The sequence below is a fragment of the Poecilia reticulata genome, linkage group LG3 (genome assembly GCF_000633615.1).
Source record: "Poecilia reticulata strain Guanapo linkage group LG3, Guppy_female_1.0+MT, whole genome shotgun sequence".
NCBI classification, from domain to species: domain Eukaryota; kingdom Metazoa; phylum Chordata; class Actinopteri; order Cyprinodontiformes; family Poeciliidae; genus Poecilia; species Poecilia reticulata.
In genome coordinates, this window is record NC_024333.1 from 17,178,489 (window position 1) to 17,197,134 (window position 18,646).

At 39.2% G+C, this 18,646-nt stretch overlaps 1 protein-coding gene across 6 annotated transcripts in view; it reads left to right on the forward strand.

Annotated features, from left to right (window-relative positions):
* sox6 (SRY-box transcription factor 6) overlaps window positions 1-18,646 on the forward strand; it is a 138,957-nt gene that overhangs the window by 73,175 nt on the left and 47,136 nt on the right. For all 6 annotated transcript variants that reach the window (XM_008405228.2, XM_008405227.2, XM_008405230.2 and 3 more), the window contains 2 exons: window positions 9,298-9,470; window positions 11,406-11,474. In XM_008405228.2, coding sequence (XP_008403450.1) covers window positions 9,298-9,470; window positions 11,406-11,474 — 242 coding nt within the window. The remainder of the gene's footprint in view (window positions 1-9,297; window positions 9,471-11,405; window positions 11,475-18,646) is intronic.

Sequence of the window (18,646 nt, forward strand, 5' to 3'; positions counted from 1 at the left end):
CATCAGAGATCGCTTTTTGAGCTCTGCTAACCCAACTATTTACCTCTTAGAGATGACAGAAGTATAATTATGGCTTATTGTTGTGTGGGTGTATCGCTGCATAAAGTGCTGTTTTTTATGCTATTTAGAGTCAGTGCAAAACAAGCAACATGATCCCATGCTTAAGGTAGATATGTAGGATTGTGCTACCGAGGGTTAATGATTTCAAATCTCCATCTGCCTTGTCTTGTGAGCTTCTGAAGCTTGGTATCAGTGCGGCCGTGCAAAGGAACGTTTGTGAGGGAGCATTAGTAGCGGATTTCTTTTCAACTGTTTGTTTTCATACCTGAGCTTAGCTGTCAATCTGCAGGAACGATGAAATCTTCTGAACAAAACCACAGAGGAAGAAAAGGGAGGCTGGCTGGAAGGGCTCCAAACCACACAAAGTGATAATAGATGGCAAGGTGGATCGAGCGCTTGAAAAGAAGTAGGCCACGAAAAAGAGTTCAGATGTGGATACTTAGACGCAACATTTATATTTATAGAAATACATTACCCCCCCATTACGTGGAGCACAGTAGGACATTTATAATAAATAAGGCACATGCTGTGTTAAATGTATACAAATCTAGTGTTCAGTGGTAGATAAGTCCCCGTCTGTTCCAGGCTTACGGTTCATACTCAACGAAGCTGTTTAAGTTTCCCTGCTGAGTGCCAGCTTACTGCCCTCACTTAAAAAAACAAAAAAAACATTAACACACATTCTGCTCAAGCATTAGTAGCTGCAAATGTATTACAGTGTGAAACTGTCATAAGTTCCTTGGAATTTGCAAAATAAAAAAAGAAAGAAAGAAAAAAAAGAATGGAAGGGAAAATAAGAAAAGCTCAATACAGTACGCAATAGCATTGCAATGGCAGCTTGAATTCTGAAGCAGAAAAATCAAGGCTACTGCGCTGTCACAATCAATTTGAGGATGGTTTCTACATGACAGTGGTCGGGTGCGCGCAGACAGCCCTGCGGCGGGCAGATAAGTGGAAGCTCTTTAGGAGGAGAACAGAGGGCAGGGCAGGGTGGCTGCCGAGACGGATTTGATGCTGGCCCTACCTGCGCTGGCCACACTGCTGCTCAGCCAGAAAGGAGCCCACTGTGTGAACACAGAGCCTGCATTGTTGAGAAGTCTCACCTCAAAAACATGCATATACGCTTTAATTCTTCATGGATGCAGATGCACCGCAAACGTCAACTCATGTACACCTTAGAAACATTTTTAATAAAGATTTATAGATTCTAAATGGTGTGTGTATTTTATCTACGTAATCTATTTCATTTATATCTATGCAAATAGATGAAAAAAAAAAACATTTACGCAAACAGCACAAAACTGTATCTGTCTGGTTGATCCGGTCAAAAAAATAAAAAATTAAAAAATGCCTCAGTTAGCATTTTCTCCACAACACTTCAGTCAACTGTTTGGCCTGTGCACTCAGGTGAAATATGAGCCACAGTAAATCATTATTCCTCAGGCCACATTTGCCAGATGAATGCATGGGAGTGTTAGACTGTGTGTTTTTCTCCTCTAATGAATTGAGGAATTTAGCTTGTGGCAATGGAGGTAAAAATAAATAAATAAAAAAATTGTAGTACCATGCCCCTGTATGTTTGTATACATGGATAACAGGGACAGAATTCAGTGGTTCGAGGCAGTTTGTTCACTTTGAGAGCCCTTTGGATCCTAATGTACCAGAGGATTTTACCGGCAATTCATACACGGATGGATGGATGGAAGGATGGATGAATAAATAATGTTATATATTTAGGTAATTATGTATTTTCTTTGCTGAAAAATCTCTTTTGTGTCCATGGTGTAATATGTCACATTTTCTCAGCACTTCAGACTGGTGTAAATAACATACTCAGGCCTCTTCATTGCACACAACCTTCGGTTCTTATAGAAAGGTCGTCTTCTTCCAGGGGAAAAAAATAAATTCTGACCTCCATTTATTTAAAGGCATTTATTCAGTTCACTTGTACTATTCATTTTCATACATTCCATTGCAAATGAAAATGCTTTTATATCTTTTTTTTTTACTTTTAATCTCTCTATTTGTAAGGGTTAAAGGTTGGGGTTTCAAATTATATTTTATTGTTTGAAAAAAGGAAACATTTTTGCTTTTTGCTTTTTCTGTCATAGTTCATAATTCTTGCCAAATTGAGTTCATGCAAGAATTTTTTTTTCCTTGTGCTTATTTCACCAGCCTATAGGTTAACAGCTTTGTTACTCCTTCAACATCTGATTAACACGTCTCTATGATATTCAAGATGCTGTCCTGGCACTTTCAGTTTACTTTTCTAAGGAAAACCATTCACCTCACAAGGTCAGAGGGTTTCTGCATAGTAAAGAAAACAAAGATCTATATATAAGCATAGTAATGTCTCTTTAGGTGCTTGAACAACTATGCAGGTGATGATGTAGATTCCACCTGACCACAGTTAATAGATATTCTAGTCACAGTTGCTTGAGATTTCTGCAATTTTTCCTCCTTCGATCTACTGATCAGGATTAGATTCAAACTACAGACATTGTTGATACACTTATTCAACAAAGACAACTGCCTGAAAGACTGCGGCTAAATCTCCTCTGCACAAACCAGGGAAACAAGCCCATTCTGATGAATTTATCAGTTGCGTTGGTCCTGTGAATAAATACTCTTTGAAAAGAACAAGATAACATCTAGCTCCTAATTTACTTCCAAGGATTTGCAGATAGTAAGCCTTTGCCTTGATCACTGTTTGGCAGGCTTTTATGCGAGCAGAACCTTGAAAACTGTGCATTCTCTATATTTTCAGGGTGCAAAGGTCAGATTTCTCATTACAATCTGTAAATAAAGGCTGTGAGCGATAAATAGAAAGACTTGGATAGAGAAAACCTTTGTTTTACATATCTCTGTCTGTCACCAGTGTTTGTGCTGCCTTGCGTACGTACATGATCTTCAGCCGTGCTAGACTGACCAATTTTTCTTTGTGTTTTAAAGAGTTACGTATGGATTTACTTTAACTAGTGAAAAAGCAGATACAAAGTTTTTGTGTTGGGTTTTTCTTTATTTCGTTCTTCTTCTTTTTCTGAATATGAACATGAGGGTCATTGCATTCCCTCGTGGCGTAATGTGCTTAGGTCAAGCCTGTATCTTGTCTTTGATGAAGTACCTGGTCCAGTGTCACGGATAGACAGTTAAGTGCTGGAGCTATTACATTAGCATAATTATACTGTAGAGCAAAGCTTCCTCTATCATCAAAATATTAGTCTCCATCAGCATTCAGCACGACCAGCAGAAGTGCCTGCTTATTAATAACCACTCCAAGTACCAATTGGAAAATTTATTTCAAAACTGGAGATGAACAGGTAACATGGTGAAGCAGCAAGGAGCCTGTAAATATTCAGATTCATGTCAGTTTAAGTAGTTTCAACAATATTTATGATAAGACCAGTGAGAGACTGACGATAACCACATGCCTGTAACATGCACTCACTGACCATTTGAGGATTTTTTTTTGTAATTCATCATGGCATGAATTCAACAAGGTGTTGGACAAATCTCCCAGTTCATACTAACTATGAGCAACCCACAGTTGCAACAGATCTTTTTAACTGCAAATCCATGATGTCAATCTCCAAGCTTCTCAAAGGTGATCTATTGAGCTGTGATCTAGTGACTGTGGAGGCCAACAGAGTACAGGATACCATGTTCAGGATAAGTTGGTTTTTGTGGTATGGTGCATAGTCCTGCTGGAAGTAGCCATGATAACACTGGCTGGCCTGCAGCCATAAATTGATAGAAATAGTCAGCAACAATTCTCAGAGTGACATCTATGCAGTGTCAGATTGACAGATAGATGTTTTCCAAACTGCTACTGCCTAAAATCAGAGAACCTGTGAAAATTGTTACATTAGTTTCCTGATTTTAAATAACAGGAGTCGTACCCAGCATGGTCTTCTGTTGCTGAGGCCTGCTGTCTTAACGTTCAACATGTTGTTCAGTCAGAGATGATATTTTACATACCATGCTTGTAAAGAGTGGAAATTTAAGCTGGTGTTGCCTTTCAATCAGCTTATTCTCCCCATTCCCTTCTGATATTATGGAGTGATTTTCTTTGACACAACTGCAATTAGCTGGACATTTTCTCTCTTATTGTATCACTCTCTGGCAACCCATAGATATTTGTGCATGAAAATACCAATGGATCAATAGTTTCTGAAATACTCAGACCACCTAGATAACCTAAATCCCCTTTATTTGTCATGATGGTACTCAATTTAAACCTCAACTGGCCTCCTTTACTGCATCTAGAGGCTTAAATGCATCGAATTGCTGCCATGTTAACAAAAAACTGAACAGGTGTGCCTGATAAAGTGACATGTGAGTGTAGTGTGAGTGTACAGTAGGCAAGCACAGAGAGGAAGTGCTGACGTGCCCAAGAATCACTGCGTCTGCTTGTTAATGAGATTTTATTGGCAAGATTAACAGCCTTTGTGTCATAACAGAGGCAGCAAGCCAGGTGAAACAGCTGTTGCTCATATTGTCTCAGTTGTAGGACACAGAAACATGTTAACATCATGTCACTGGAAACACATATGGCCTCGCAACAATGCCACACAGGTTAAAAGGGCTGTTAAAATGTGTAGTTAGGGTTGTTGTTGTTTTTTTTCAGTGTGCTTTCCTTATAGGAAAATAGAGAGAGAAATATTGGTATTATCTATGATGTTATCCGCTTTTATTGAAGTTGCATTCATTGACGGAGGTATAAGGGTAGAAAAAAAAAGAAACAATTTTCTTTGAAAGCTATAGAAGGTGCCAACAGATGCAACTTGCATTGACTCAATTGACCTCTTTGTGTTCGTCGCAAAAAGCACGAACAAAGGGTCAGGTGACTGCAACATTCACACACACATACATTTAATTCAGAGACCTGCACTTTTTATTGCAGAGTTGCATGCGTTCGCACACGTTTTGGCAGACAGTGAAAACGGGGAGCCTCAGCACGCATGGCATTCAAGCTATGTGCAGTGTGGACACAGCTTTGTGCAATTTCTGCAGTTGGAAAAGTCCTAATTTATTTAGGATGGGTTCTTCGGCATATGGAAGCATCCACAATAGCGAACTGATAGGAAGACAAAGAAATTCCAGTCTTCTGCTGCTAAAAAAACTCAATTCAGATCGGGTCATAATAGCTCAGCTGTCTTGACCAAAGGAAGGCGAGAGAATAGGGTGCCTTGTGATTTTCCCCCTTTTCGCCCTCACCCTCCCCTCACTTTTCTTCTTCTTTTTTTTGTGCCTGAATCTTTTATCTGTGTTATTCATTCAAGACTCTTCAAAGTAACAAGCCTCCTTCTTTTTCCCGGTACTGGACTTGGAACCCAAATTAGAGACTGCTTGATTAGAGCGGAGAGGAGGGAGCCAAGAGAGAGGAAGATGTGGGTATTGGACAAAACAAATCGCACCCCTACAAAGTGCCTTTTATCCAAAGACCCCAAGGCTCAAATACCCCCATCCCTACCAGAGCAACCGTGGCTCTGCTTGTTTTTCTCTTATCATTTATTTAGTCCCTCGTTGATGTTTTCTGTCCCCCTTTTATGACATCAGGAGAAGGCAGGAATCTCAAAAGGTGAATCTTGAATGGCCTGAAACTGGGCAGCAGGACCGCTTCTTGCCTTCCGTGAATCAGTCTGGATTTTTTTTTTTTTTTTAAGTAGACCCAATAAAACACAGGGAAAAGTCCTGGTGCTCTTTGGCCACTCATTCCTGGGTTCTGTTTCAGGGCAAGATCATCCTACAAGGCCTCAGTCCTTCTACCAGGCGGATGTCAAGACACGTTAGGTCTGGCCTGGCTGCTGGGGTTTATGTAGCGCCAAAGCATCTCTAAGCTGTCTGTCTGCCATCGGAAGCGCAATGTGAGGAGACATGTTAACAGGCAGACCCCAGCCCCACTGCTGTTAAAAGCCATGCAATATGTAGGAAAACTGCCTCTTTTGTCAGCGGCCTGGTCAGACACAGACCACGACTCTCCTCTTCTGTACCACCCAATAAAAGTTTTATCTGCATTTTAAAGCTAATCCATAATTTAAAGCGGGAAGAAAGAGATTTTAACACAAACCAGTCAACAACAAAAAAAAAACATATGCATTTGATTTTATGTCCAGCTGTGTGAAAAATTCTCCAAGGCTTGTCAGGTTTATTCAGTATCATCAGAATTTGCAATGGATTTCAAGTAATTTTGAAATCTTGTAAATGTTTCAAAATTGCTAAAGACAGCATCAGAAAAAAATAACAGAATACTTTTGGGGTTAAAAAGGAAACGGCAGAAAGTGGAGAGGATGCTTCAGGCTTCCCACAGCTCAGCTAAAGAACAAAACAATAGACCTTCTGTTAGCATTCTTGTGGTGTCTGGGCAAGAAGAGGCACCCCACTCTCAGGGTAGCCCCTCCAACCTTACCACAACACCCCCGCAAATAATGAGACAAAAATAGCTTTTATTTTATGTTATTCAAAGGTTACCTTTTTTTCCAATCAATTTACAATCCTCAGAAATGTGTAATTAAGCAGCGCGAGAGGACACTTCAAAGTCCAAACAGTGTGCTGAAAGCTCAGTCATCTCTGACGTGATAACCCTCAAGCGGCTTTATCTGCGTGATGTTTTTCTTTTCCTTTTTTTTATGTATGTGCCTCTGACTCCTTGTATCTGTAGTATCAACGCAAGTGATTCGCGACATCACCTAATGTGTCTTGTCGGCTACCTGTAAAAGGCGGCTCCATCATGGACACAGCCAAAGGTTATTAAAATTGGCACTGATTGTATCAATTTTACAGATAAGCCATTCACAACAAGTGTAGTCCGGTGAATAAGAAGTCAATTCAGGCCTTGGAAACAGCATACAAGCCCTATGAATGGCTGCTTTTTAGGTCCCTTTTTTTCGTTATAAATGGAGAATTGCAGCTCTCTTCTGTTGCAGCAGGCAGCGGAGGCAGAGTGGGGCAAACTGAGCTTCAGACAAGCCTGCCAGTAAATTGCTCTGAATGGGTTCTGGAGGTTGACAGGCCCTATTAAGACAAACGGCTTTCCTCATCGGAGAGATAAAATAAATCAGGTGTTTAGTCAAATTAAAATAGTTCCAGTGGAGAGGGCCCCCGGGAGCTCTCGGAGAAACTCAAGACAGATGTGGTCAGACACGAGAGGAAGACACCCAAGAAAGAATTCCGCTCCTTGCTGGCCCCAGGCCAGGCCTTGTTGGACTGTTATCCGGATTTCGGTGCTGCGCATCCTTGCTGCTCTATGATCGTCTCTCTCTCTCTTTGTCGCTGTCAGATTTCCTTTTGGTATTGCTTGTTTCCCAAGATCAGCTTGTCATGGGAGTGCAGCAGGAAGAGAATGAGTTACTGTCTATCCCCTCACTGGCAATTATGTTGACTGTGTTAGTCAATTGTAGGATTACTTAGCATTGATTAGCCGATGAGAGAGAGAGAGAGAGAGAGAGAGAGAGAGAGAGAGAGAGAGAGAGAGAGAGAAAGAGAGAGCTGCAGCACAGTTACTTTCTTGGTTTCTCACACAGTTGTTATGAGACTGTAGAGAGATTTGAAGATGAATGGTGTTTTATTTACATTTCTTTAAAACCTCTGCGCAAAAGTTGGTGACTTGATCAAACTGTTACTTGAATGATTGTTAGACTCTGCTTGGTTCACCAGATGCAGGATCCAGTCATGCTGTTTTAACAAGTTTGTGCTATCCAGCCTCTACTCCACTCTGTTGGTGTGATTGTCGCCACCTCTAATACCTGTGTGGTATATAGGCTGGTGCAAACAGTGACTCTTAACACCTTCTCTGTAATAACCCCTGGAAGTCTGACACAAGTGCCACCCCCGTTTTGTCAGCTCCCTGCAGCTCTTTGTCCATGTGCCGGTAACAATTCCTTCTCTTTTTCTTCTGAAAGCTGTGAAAACAAGCCACAGCAAACTCGTCAAGTCCAGGCTGTGTGTGACCTTAACAGTTTCTAGTGAATTCACTGCAGTTGGTTCCTTCCTGTGTGGATTCCTTTGTATTAAATATTGTGTACACTACAATGACACAATGTGATGATTGGCTTGTCCAGCATGGCTACTTTTCTAAATTTAACAGTAAACAACTTAGGACCTCTCCACAGCCTTTCGTCCAAAAGTCTACATGGCCACAGCCAGCTCAAGATTTATTGTAGCCCACAATAGAGATTGACTTGATGACCCGGACAACTACTATTGCTTACCACAGCTCAATGAATATCTCCATCAAGTCATTCATGTTGAGGCTGTTGAGCATTATGTAAGTCACTGCAGATCATTTATATGAGAGGGCTGGGTATGTTCCCCTTGGAGCCAATACAATAGGCATGAACAAGAAAAATGTATATTTTAATTCCAGTGCAATCAGGATTGTAGATTAGGAAAAATCTGTCACAAACAAGCATTTGAGTAACTCAGTATTATGTAGAAAACTCTCTTGATTATATGTAGAACAAGATTTACACAGATGGATTTTTGTAGCTGCTCATAAACAAAAATGTAAACAAAGTAGCAGTCAGAAGAATGCTAAAGCTAGTGTCATAGCTAAAAATAATACTTAATATTAAAATAGCTATGATGAGAACTTAATTGAAGAGAGAAGAAAACATTCCAAAAATTTTTGTATAGTTACTTTATGCAGTTCTAATTTTTTTTCAAAACGTTACTTCGAGATAGTCTTTATTTTTCGATCGCACGCTGCAGTTCTCTTCCCAAACACTAGGTGTCTCTGCTGCTAAATTGATACTCTAGCACCTCAGAAATGTCAGCAGAAGAAGAGTTTTACAGGAGTTTATTCACAACATAAGTCTCCTCTTTAATCAGAGCAACTTGGATTTTTTTTTTAACATAGAATTATAAACGGATGCATCTCATCACAGCTGTTCTACTCATACTTGAATAATGTGTTTGTTTTTCTGTGAATTGGTAATTATTTCGTTGTTATATACTAGTAACATTTGAAATAACATGCTTTTCAGCTGCACAATTCTCATTTTGTGCAACTAACATTGAAGTTATTCTTTCACTTTTGTTAACCTGACTTCTGTGATAATGTTGGTGCTGCTGGGGGGCCTCCTACTGGTGCGACGGCCTTAAGCAGCTGCTTAGTTTGTTTATGCTTTTGGTCGACTCTGGTTTCAAGCCTTTGAGGTTCTTAATTCATTTCCAGGGATGAATCACAAGTATCTCGCTTTTAACCCCTCTAAACCTGCCCTCTCCTGCTTTTCACAGGTACCCCAGAGGGTCTGGCAGAAAAGGAGCACCAGCTCTCCACAATGATCACCCAGTTGATAAGTCTGCGAGAGCAGCTCCTGGCTGCCCACGATGAGCAGAAGAAGCTTGCTGCTTCCCAGATGGAGAAACAGAGGCAGCAAATGGAGTTGGCTCGACAGCAGCAGGAGCAGGTAACTGCGTCCCGTCTTCCTTTTTAGCACGTTCAGGGATGTAATCACTCTCTCCTCTCGTCTGCATCTCAGTTAACAGCCTGTTTACTGTCAACATTTTATCCTTGTTATTTACAACACGCACTGTCATTCCTCCTCCAATATTGTTTATTCTATTACCCTCCGTGCCTCTGTAATAAACCTCATTAAATCCATTTGTAACAAATTGTCACTTAGATCTTTTTTTTTTTCATGCCTGAGGTGTGCCAATAAAATCTCGGAATGCCGAATGATAAGTCGTTTAAGAGATGCTACTCTCAATATTTCCTCCGATATTTCAGTCATGCTCGCTCACCCACGTTTGTGCTGTGGCAGGAAAAAAAACCTTATTATGACTTGTGCTAACAAATGCGTGGCAATGTGTGAATTAAACATTATATTAAACATGGAAGGCCTCCATATCTTATAAATTGTCCTCCTATTATAACAAGCCGGGCATTAGATTTGCAGCACAAATCTGGCCAATGAGCCATATTGTACAAATCAGCAAATTAGCACAGGCCATGAAGTGTGTTAATGTCTGGGAAGAAATAAGGACACTAACTATCCACACGGGCGACACTTTTATTATCACCAGCCACTCTAATGGCTATGAGTCAATTATCAGCAAGGAGTTCACTCAGAGTTTCCTCAGCACACTCTCAAACTGTCCTGTGGTAAATGAAGAGATTTACCATACACCTTGGACTGATACATTTGGTCATAGTACACTAATAATGCATTAACAGTATTGATTTTCTTTTTTAATCAATGACGCTCATCTGCAAACTCCACAAGTACCAAAGCTTTGTGGGACAAGCAAGCAGCTCAACTGAACCACAATAAAATACATTTCATTTTATTTTAAAATGGAGAAACATTAATAAATTTGGGATGTGCCGCACTAGACAGGGAGAGCCCGCTGAGAGCTAAAATGTCATCAAGCCATCAAGATACAACGCAGTAATTAACTGTTGACACTTGTGAGGAAGCCAGCACAAATTAATCTTGACACATTTGCAGACGGCAGATATCTTACAGAGAACACTTTGTAATTATATATAAAATTGAAAATTAAATGACACTTAAAACCCAGTTGTCATGCTCAATGAAGTGAGCGTGTAGATGGAGGTGGGCGCTCAGATGAGAAAGATTGCGGTGAAGCCTCGCTTCGCATAAGGGCAGCAGGGACCTCTGTCAGTCACACTCCACCTGCACTGGGGATCTCCATCATAACCATGGCTGTCTGTCTTGTAAATCATTCATATCGCTCATAGACAAATGCACACTCTGCTTTCTTGCACAGGCCATTTTACATTTATTCAGAAGCAAACCAAATGGTTTTGCTACGCTCAAACAAGAGTTACAGAATAGTATGCTTGTTTTAGTGCCCATCATGCTTCCGGTATCTCTGCACAGAGAGTGTCTTGCAAATATTTACACCTCCTGAGCGTTTTTTAAAAAATATTTTGCAATGTCGTAACCTCTATGTATTTTGTCATTCTTATTTGAGAGAGAAACCAACATAAAGTTCTACAATATTGTGATGTGGAAGGTTTTCAAACATTTTTCATGATACAACATAATTGAAAAAAAAAATATTGTTTTCAATTACTCTTTTTACAAAAATAATTGAAAACAATGTCTCTTCCTCTTCCAGGTTTTTCTTATGCTCTTTTTATTGTCAGTCTATGCCATAGAGTTTCATTAGAGGAAGTTTGCAGTTGAAATGTGACAAAACATGATAAAGTCCAAGGGGTGTGAATACTTTTGCAAGGAATTTCAATTTACTGTACAGAAACTGGCCCGAATTACGTTTAACCACATAATGTTATCAAGAAGCGATAAGTTCCTCTCCTCATTTATCTCAGTTTAAGGGATTATTTAATTTTCTCTTTTGCTTCTGTTTTCAACCAGATTGCACGACAACAACAGCAGCTTCTGCAACAGCAGCACAAAATCAACCTCCTTCAGCAGCAGATCCAGGTCAGTGCATGCATTTCTGTCGGCCCTCTAACACGCAGCAGCTTACACCTCCTACTTTCAGATTACTCCAACATTTCTGCCTCTTCAAGGCAATTAACCCACCGATGTTGCTACGGTGACTCGGATTTAGTAGCACACACGGGTAAAATCAAACAATAAAAAGTACCTTACATGCCTCTTTTCATTTTTGTATCTCTTACTCCTTTATCTTTAATATTTGTGTCATACTAACAGTCATCATTCTCATCAAATGTTAATTGCCTGTTGGTAATCAGGAGGGTTTTTAAAATATGGAGGTGAATAATTAACACATCTTAATGAACAAAAAAGAGGGGGTAAAAGTAACAACGGCTAATGAGTGCTGCTGATAGAAGAGAGCCTAGAGGTGGAGGACAGGAAAGAGGCTGGTAAATGCTTCTGAAATTAGTCATCCCCAGAAGGGCAATGGTACATGCTTTCACACGGCACATGGACTGCAGAAGCTTACGTTGTCTTTAAGATGTGTGTATTTCCTCATGGTTTACCTAAGCTGATGCAGACATTTCAAAACTTGCATATTTCATGCTCTTTCTTCCTGATACCACAGTACTACTCGTGTTTGTTTGCATGCACTCTTTAACACAGAGCTGCAGTGAAAGACCACCCAGTCAGCCCGTAGCTTGATCTGTTCAAACTGCACAAGATAATCTGTGGTTGGTCACTTGCGCTGGTCAAGGCTGCGAACTTGGCTACCTTTGTGAAGCTAATGTTATCCTGCTGGGTGTGTTTGGTGTCAGGCACATCCTTCTCCATTCGCCGCCTCCCGTGCTTATTCTTTTAAGAGTTAACTCTCCCTATTCTGTCCTATTCATTACACATAACTTGGAAGCAAATTATTCACGAAGCAGCAACGTCAACATTTCTATTCAAGATTTTTAAAGATTTTTTTTTTTTGGAAGGATTTTTTGAAGATGTATTTTTGCTCAACAGATTCTTTTTAAAAGCATCAGACTGCTGCAAAACTAGTCTGGACAGCAAAGTGCCTCTTTTGAGAGATGCATTGTACTCTTAACAAAATCTTGAGATTCCAGTAGCCTCAACCTTTTACTTTAATAGTTGACGATCTTTTGGGAAGATGTTTGAGTACTAATTTCCACTGAAAACTAGCGAAGAGCATTACACTAAGGGGTGTGTTTGCGTGTGTGTGTGTGTGTGGGGGGGGGAGTGACTCTTAAATTAAGTGTCGTATCGACCAGTGAGGGGCTAGACCTACTCATTTCTTTGAGGACCCTTTGCTTGTAATCATTGAGCATAAGGGCACCACTTTAAAAAAAAATCTCACTTTTAGAGCCTCTTGATTTTATCACAAAGTTACAGAGAAATGACACCTGAAAATTCCACTTGATGAATAATTTTTAAAAGGGCTTGGAGATTTGAGAGTGTATGGGAATGCTCTTCTGAATATCCATTTCAAACACTTGAACAGAGATACAAGCAAAGTCCTTCCTTGCAGAGCCCAGTTATCCAGCTTTTCCCCTGCCTCAGATCTTACAGGATTAAAACACAAACACACACACACCCACACACGCAGACACATTTACAATTAAATAAAAGAATCCCGTGCGCTGGCCATCTGCTTGACTATCCACCAGCCTCCCTTGACTCTACTGGGTACATACCACCCAAGTTTCACCTTGTGTAACATTGTTTAGCCAATAAGTTATTCAAACCAGAATGTGTGCTTTCTTCTTAAACCAACTCCTCCAGTTATCCACAGTTGTGATGAAGCATCAAGGCAAGTAGATAAGAGAGTCAGAGCTGATCTCTGTGAAGTATTTTCTGTGGTTCTGTTTTCGTTATTGCTGCCTCTTAAAAAGTGCCTCAGCTATTTTAATATATAACAGCTTTGCTTAATTAGTTCTATATACAAGCTTCTTGTCCGCAAAGTGATTCACAGTATTGGGGGATTTGGTTACCCTGCTTTTAGCATTGAGAGCACTAAACTTTATTGGTAACCCTGCTGCTATCAAAGTCCTTCTGTTTGGCTTTAGAGAGGAAGCCAAGGGAGAGGGCCTTACTTAGGTCATGTATTGATGATGTGAGCGATCACACGGTGCATATTTTAAACAGTCTAAAAAATAAAACCATGGAGATTGCGACCAGAGACTGTTGTTGGCACTATATGTGTGCTTTCCAAGACTTTATAGCATGAAGACTGAATCTCTTAGAAGTATTGTAGAGGTTTAGTCTGGGTCCACTTTGGAGCAAGCCAGCATGGAATTCAATTAAGTTTCTTTTTTGAATAGCCTTCTTTTTATCCTTTCTCATCATGCCTAAAAGAAAGGGGGAGAGATTTAGTCTTTGTCCCACGGGATTACAATGTCACTTGTTTTAAGATAGCAGATTGAAGTGTTAGGGGCTTATCAAAAATTAAAGCTCCAGGCTTTGTGTGTTTTCCCGTCAGGACCATTTTTTTTTTTTTTTCCTTTCCTTCCTTCAGTCCGGCCCTCATCGTTGAAATCATCTTGGCACTAATTCAATCCTAGGATTAGATCAACTGCTTTTGGTTGGAAATTTGGAACACCATTCAGGACTTTGTAAGACATGTCACAATTTAACATATATATCAATAGATAACTAGTTTGTCCAAGCAGCTACTTATCTTTTTATGCTACTGTGCAGTGATTGTGAGGTGAAGAACATTCAAGTTATTTTTTCTTCACTCATTACAGCTCATTTTATTTAGAAATTATGTCATTTTTTCACTTTTAATAAATGCAAAAAAATAAAATAAAAAATAGTAAACTATGTGTAAGCAACCCAAGATCGGGTATTTGCCTAAACGCAACTTTTACAACTGTGGTGCAGAGGCATGCAAACAGCTGTATACATTCAGAGAGGTTACTGACTGTGCCCAGCAATTGGATGTGCACATTGATACAAACATCAAGAGGATGAATACAGGCTGAAAGGTCAGGGTGAACTTTATCTTCATAAGCAGACAAGAGAAGGCAGAGCTCACCAGATGAAACAGAGGGGCACTTTTAATCCAGAACTTTTAATTTAAATGTGAAACATCATTTAACACGGTGACCAAAAAAAACCACAATGAATGTCCTGACATTGTTGCTTGTCATTGACTGTGACATTTATGTGGCAACTCTGAGAAGACAGTCGGTTAGGAGATCTAAGGGATAATAATTTCGAAGGAATTACAATCATTCAGATTGTGCTTGTTTTCAAAACCTTCTACTATTCTACTTCTACTGGTTGTGTTGGGTCTGGTTCTGTTTATTTCCCTTTGACCCGCTGGCCTCTACCTACTCATGGTCTGGCCTTGAAACTCTAACCCCGCTCACATTATCTGTGCCTGTAAATCCTACCTTTAACCTTGTTTCCACAAGGATACATAAACACTGCATGTCTTTCTCCCCAGTTTATAAAGGGAAACATAAGTTTAAAAGAGAAAAGGACACTATATTGTTGTTCTCAACATGCTTCAATCTGTCTGAGGTTTTCTCACATATCTTTAATGGTGTAGAGAGAGAGACTAGGGGACTAAAGGTTTAAAAATGCAAAAGAGAAAAATAATTACAAAACCATTGTGCAAGGACTCATAAAATAGAGAAACTACACTGCTGCAAGAATGTGAGATATAAGGAAAACACAACAGAAGGTATACAATCTAACATTTAGCAGCACATTTCTATTAAGTTATTTGTGTAACTCAGACGTATGTTAGGATTTTAATTAAAGTTTTGTTGCTTTTCTGTCTTTTGTTTCCAGTGGCACAGGAAGACGCAGTGCCATTGCAAAATATTTAGTCACATCCTTCATCCCTGACCTCTTGATGTGTATTTGAATGTGAAGCCTATTTTTGACACATTTTACGCAAATAATTTCTGAAAGAAATTACCCCATTGCTTAATACAGTAATTTAAACACCAACTAATTGAGTGATTTTGGGGGAAATTGCTTTTTTGCTCAAAATTGGTATGGTGACTTAAAGTAAAATGTATCTTAACAGTAGATTAAGGTTTTTAAATGCCATGGTAACATTTTCATTATTTTGGCAAAAATGAATGTTAGGTTTTATGCAGCTATGTTGCATCAAACTCAAAAGCTTTCCTCAGATCAAATAAATAAGTACAAAGCACTGAAAAAAACTTTTTGTACAGTGTCTTATAAAAACGCATTTCTTTTTTTATCCATTTTGTTTTTTTTTTGTTTAGTCACAGTTTAATAGAGCACAAAAGAAAATTTAAACTGCACCATCATAGTAAATATTTTAAATCATCCAATTAAGTTTAAATAAACATGGATCAGTTGGGTGCTAATATAAGAATAACAGATCTAATTTGTGCTTTTGTTGTCTCCACAGCAAAACTGAATTTCTCAGTGTGAGGTCCCTAATAATGTAGTAACAAAGAGTAAAAAAGAAAAAAGAAAAGCAAAATGGACATTGTTAAAGAGAATGCATAAGTCGCCCAATTAGTGCAGCAGACTGGCTCTGTTAGTATAATAATAAGAGAATTATAGAGCAGGAAAATGATCATGTGTGCATTCAAAGTGGGAAACTGTGTACTGCTGTGCACACAGTCCGACTCTTGTGTTTGCTGATGAGCTCTGTGTTAGCCTCCTTGTACGATTATGTTGAGGCATTAACAGCCTAGTAAGACAGCCTTGGCTCTCTCCCAGGGAGCCTCGGTCCAGCATTTTCATCCTCCATTTAAGAAGACTGTTAGCTGATGAAGATGTGTACAAGCAAGACGGAAGATAAAAGAAAGCGGTTGCTTGACTCATTAGTATGTGTTATTTGATATATTGACACTTTCCTACAAATAATTCCATTTAGTGAACTCCATTTGTGAGGTGGGAAGCACCAATTTAATTACTTATTAAATGTTATTACTTGTCAGGAAGCAGAAGAAATGCTGATGTTAAAAAAAAGTCGTGTCCACATCACTAAAGTCATATCACAGCTCTGTTGAAGTTTAATGATGCACAAATAGGTAGTTCAAATGTGAGCAACGGTAGTGACGATTTGCTAGCATTACAACGTAGTTAAGACATTATTAAATATAACAAATTTATTTGACATAGTTTGGGTGCCCCCACCAACAACCCACCCATTTAGTTGGTGAAAAGAAAAGGCAATTTCATAATATTTTTAAATTACTGTACAAAAGCTTTTACATTGTTATTACTGAAGAGAGATACATAAATTACATAGCTGCAGTTTAATCTCCTGTTTCTGTTCAAGTTCAAGCTTTAATATTGGAGGCGTAGCACAGCCAGTCACTCTTGGAAATTAGAAAAGTTCAAAACCCTATCAGACCCTTTTTTTCAGATGTCCCAGGATTGTTTCTGATGTGTTAATTCATTTTTTCAAACATAGACATGTTTTAGCTAAATAATGTGTTGAGTAGTGATGTTGATTTTATATTTAAATTTGTGACTAAAAATGACCGCATAGTTCCCTAGCAACAAGTCAATGCCTTTCATACTTGCAGATTGTTTTTCCATCCTTCCTGGTTCCATTTCTTACCCATAAAAAGAACATTTCATTCTCTTGTACTTAGCCTTTGAATTTCGTTCTTTCGGTAGTTTAGCATTTACATCAATCATTGAAGACAAGTAATCATAAAAGGGTTCCAATCTCATGTAATTTAATATTTTGTCCATTATTTAATGAAAACGTAGCTTTAAACCTCATGTGGAAGAAAACTTCACTTTGTACCCATTCATGTTGCTGTTAATTTGTGTACCATGTTGTGAAATTTTTTGCCTCTTTGCGGTTTTTGAATTTTGTTACTTAAATTAGAGTTTGCAATTATATTTTGCTAAAGAAAATGTAGCCAAGAGACTTTGGTATGAATTTAGGTAGGCCGTTAAAACTTAAAAACATGTTGATTCTGCAAAAAACGTCTCAGAACATAATTTCTGGTAAACACCGACTAATTGTTTGATTTTGGGGGAAATTGCTTTTTTGCTCAAAATTGGTATGGTATCATGACAAGTTTTTTTTAGTTTTAAGTTTATAGCAATACTTACAGATGTACTCTGTTGCAGGTTCTCTGCCATTGAGGTGAGAAAGTTGACAAAAGCAGATTATTGTTGCAGCAAACTACAAAATAAAGCTATGTATTTGTGTAAGTTGATGTTCTATGCAGACACCTCAACAGTTTAAGCAGCGATAATTAAAAAGCTTCACAAGAGAGGCACCAAATAAACAGCAGTATGCAAAATCACACTTGAGGGTTCCTCAAATTTCCAGCTCTCTATCAGCTTGGACATCTAACAACACAAGACGGTAGATTATCTGTCAAATCTTCATAGTGTTAATTAATCTTGATAAGTGAGCAAATACCCTGAACTTTACAATGCTGCACCTGTTTAGAGCTTCTTAAACCCACACTGGAAAGAGGAAAAGCTGCTACACTTAGCGCCCATTATGTTGCAACGCTTGCAGGGAAAAATATCAGGAGAGGGAGAACACGTCCTCCACTGTGTTGTTGATTTAGTTTCCTCTCCCCCACTGCATTAACTGTGTTTTCTCAGCTAACGTTGTGCAAACTGTTTTGTCTTTGCATTGGGTCGTCATCCTCAGCAGTGGGCACACTCACAGGGACTGAAGGAGCTGCATTAATAAGCTCAACTGTGTACAGGCAGCAAGAAACAGGAGTGTGTTTTCTCAGGGCAGGGGTGGCAAAGGAAAGCATTCAGCCTATGGCTAACGCAAAAAAAAAGGAGCTTTTTGTTTTGGGGTGGGGGGAGGAAGGAGAACCCAAGCATTCCAGAGCAGAATATAATGAGCTATTTTGTCCTGCTCAGTTTGCAGCAGAAAAGAAAATATTTTTGTTTGTTTTCTTTGACTCAGTTCTGCAAATATCTTTTTTAGCGTTTCCTTAAATTTCATTGGAAAATCTGAAATATAAAGTGGTCTTGCTTGGCGGCGTTTGATCTTGCACAAATTTTGTGGTTTCTCTGAGCCGACATTATGGTGATATCTGAGAGTGTTTGAAAGTCTCAGCAAACTTGTGTGTCTAATAAAGTCGCCCCTCCTGACAGGAGTTTTTCTGCTGAACAACAGAAGGGGCTCTGTTGTGTTGTGTGGCCCCAGCAGCTGGGAGGCAATAATCGAGACAGAGCCTGAGTTTGTTGGGGGAAAAAAATAACCGTGAAAGGGGGAA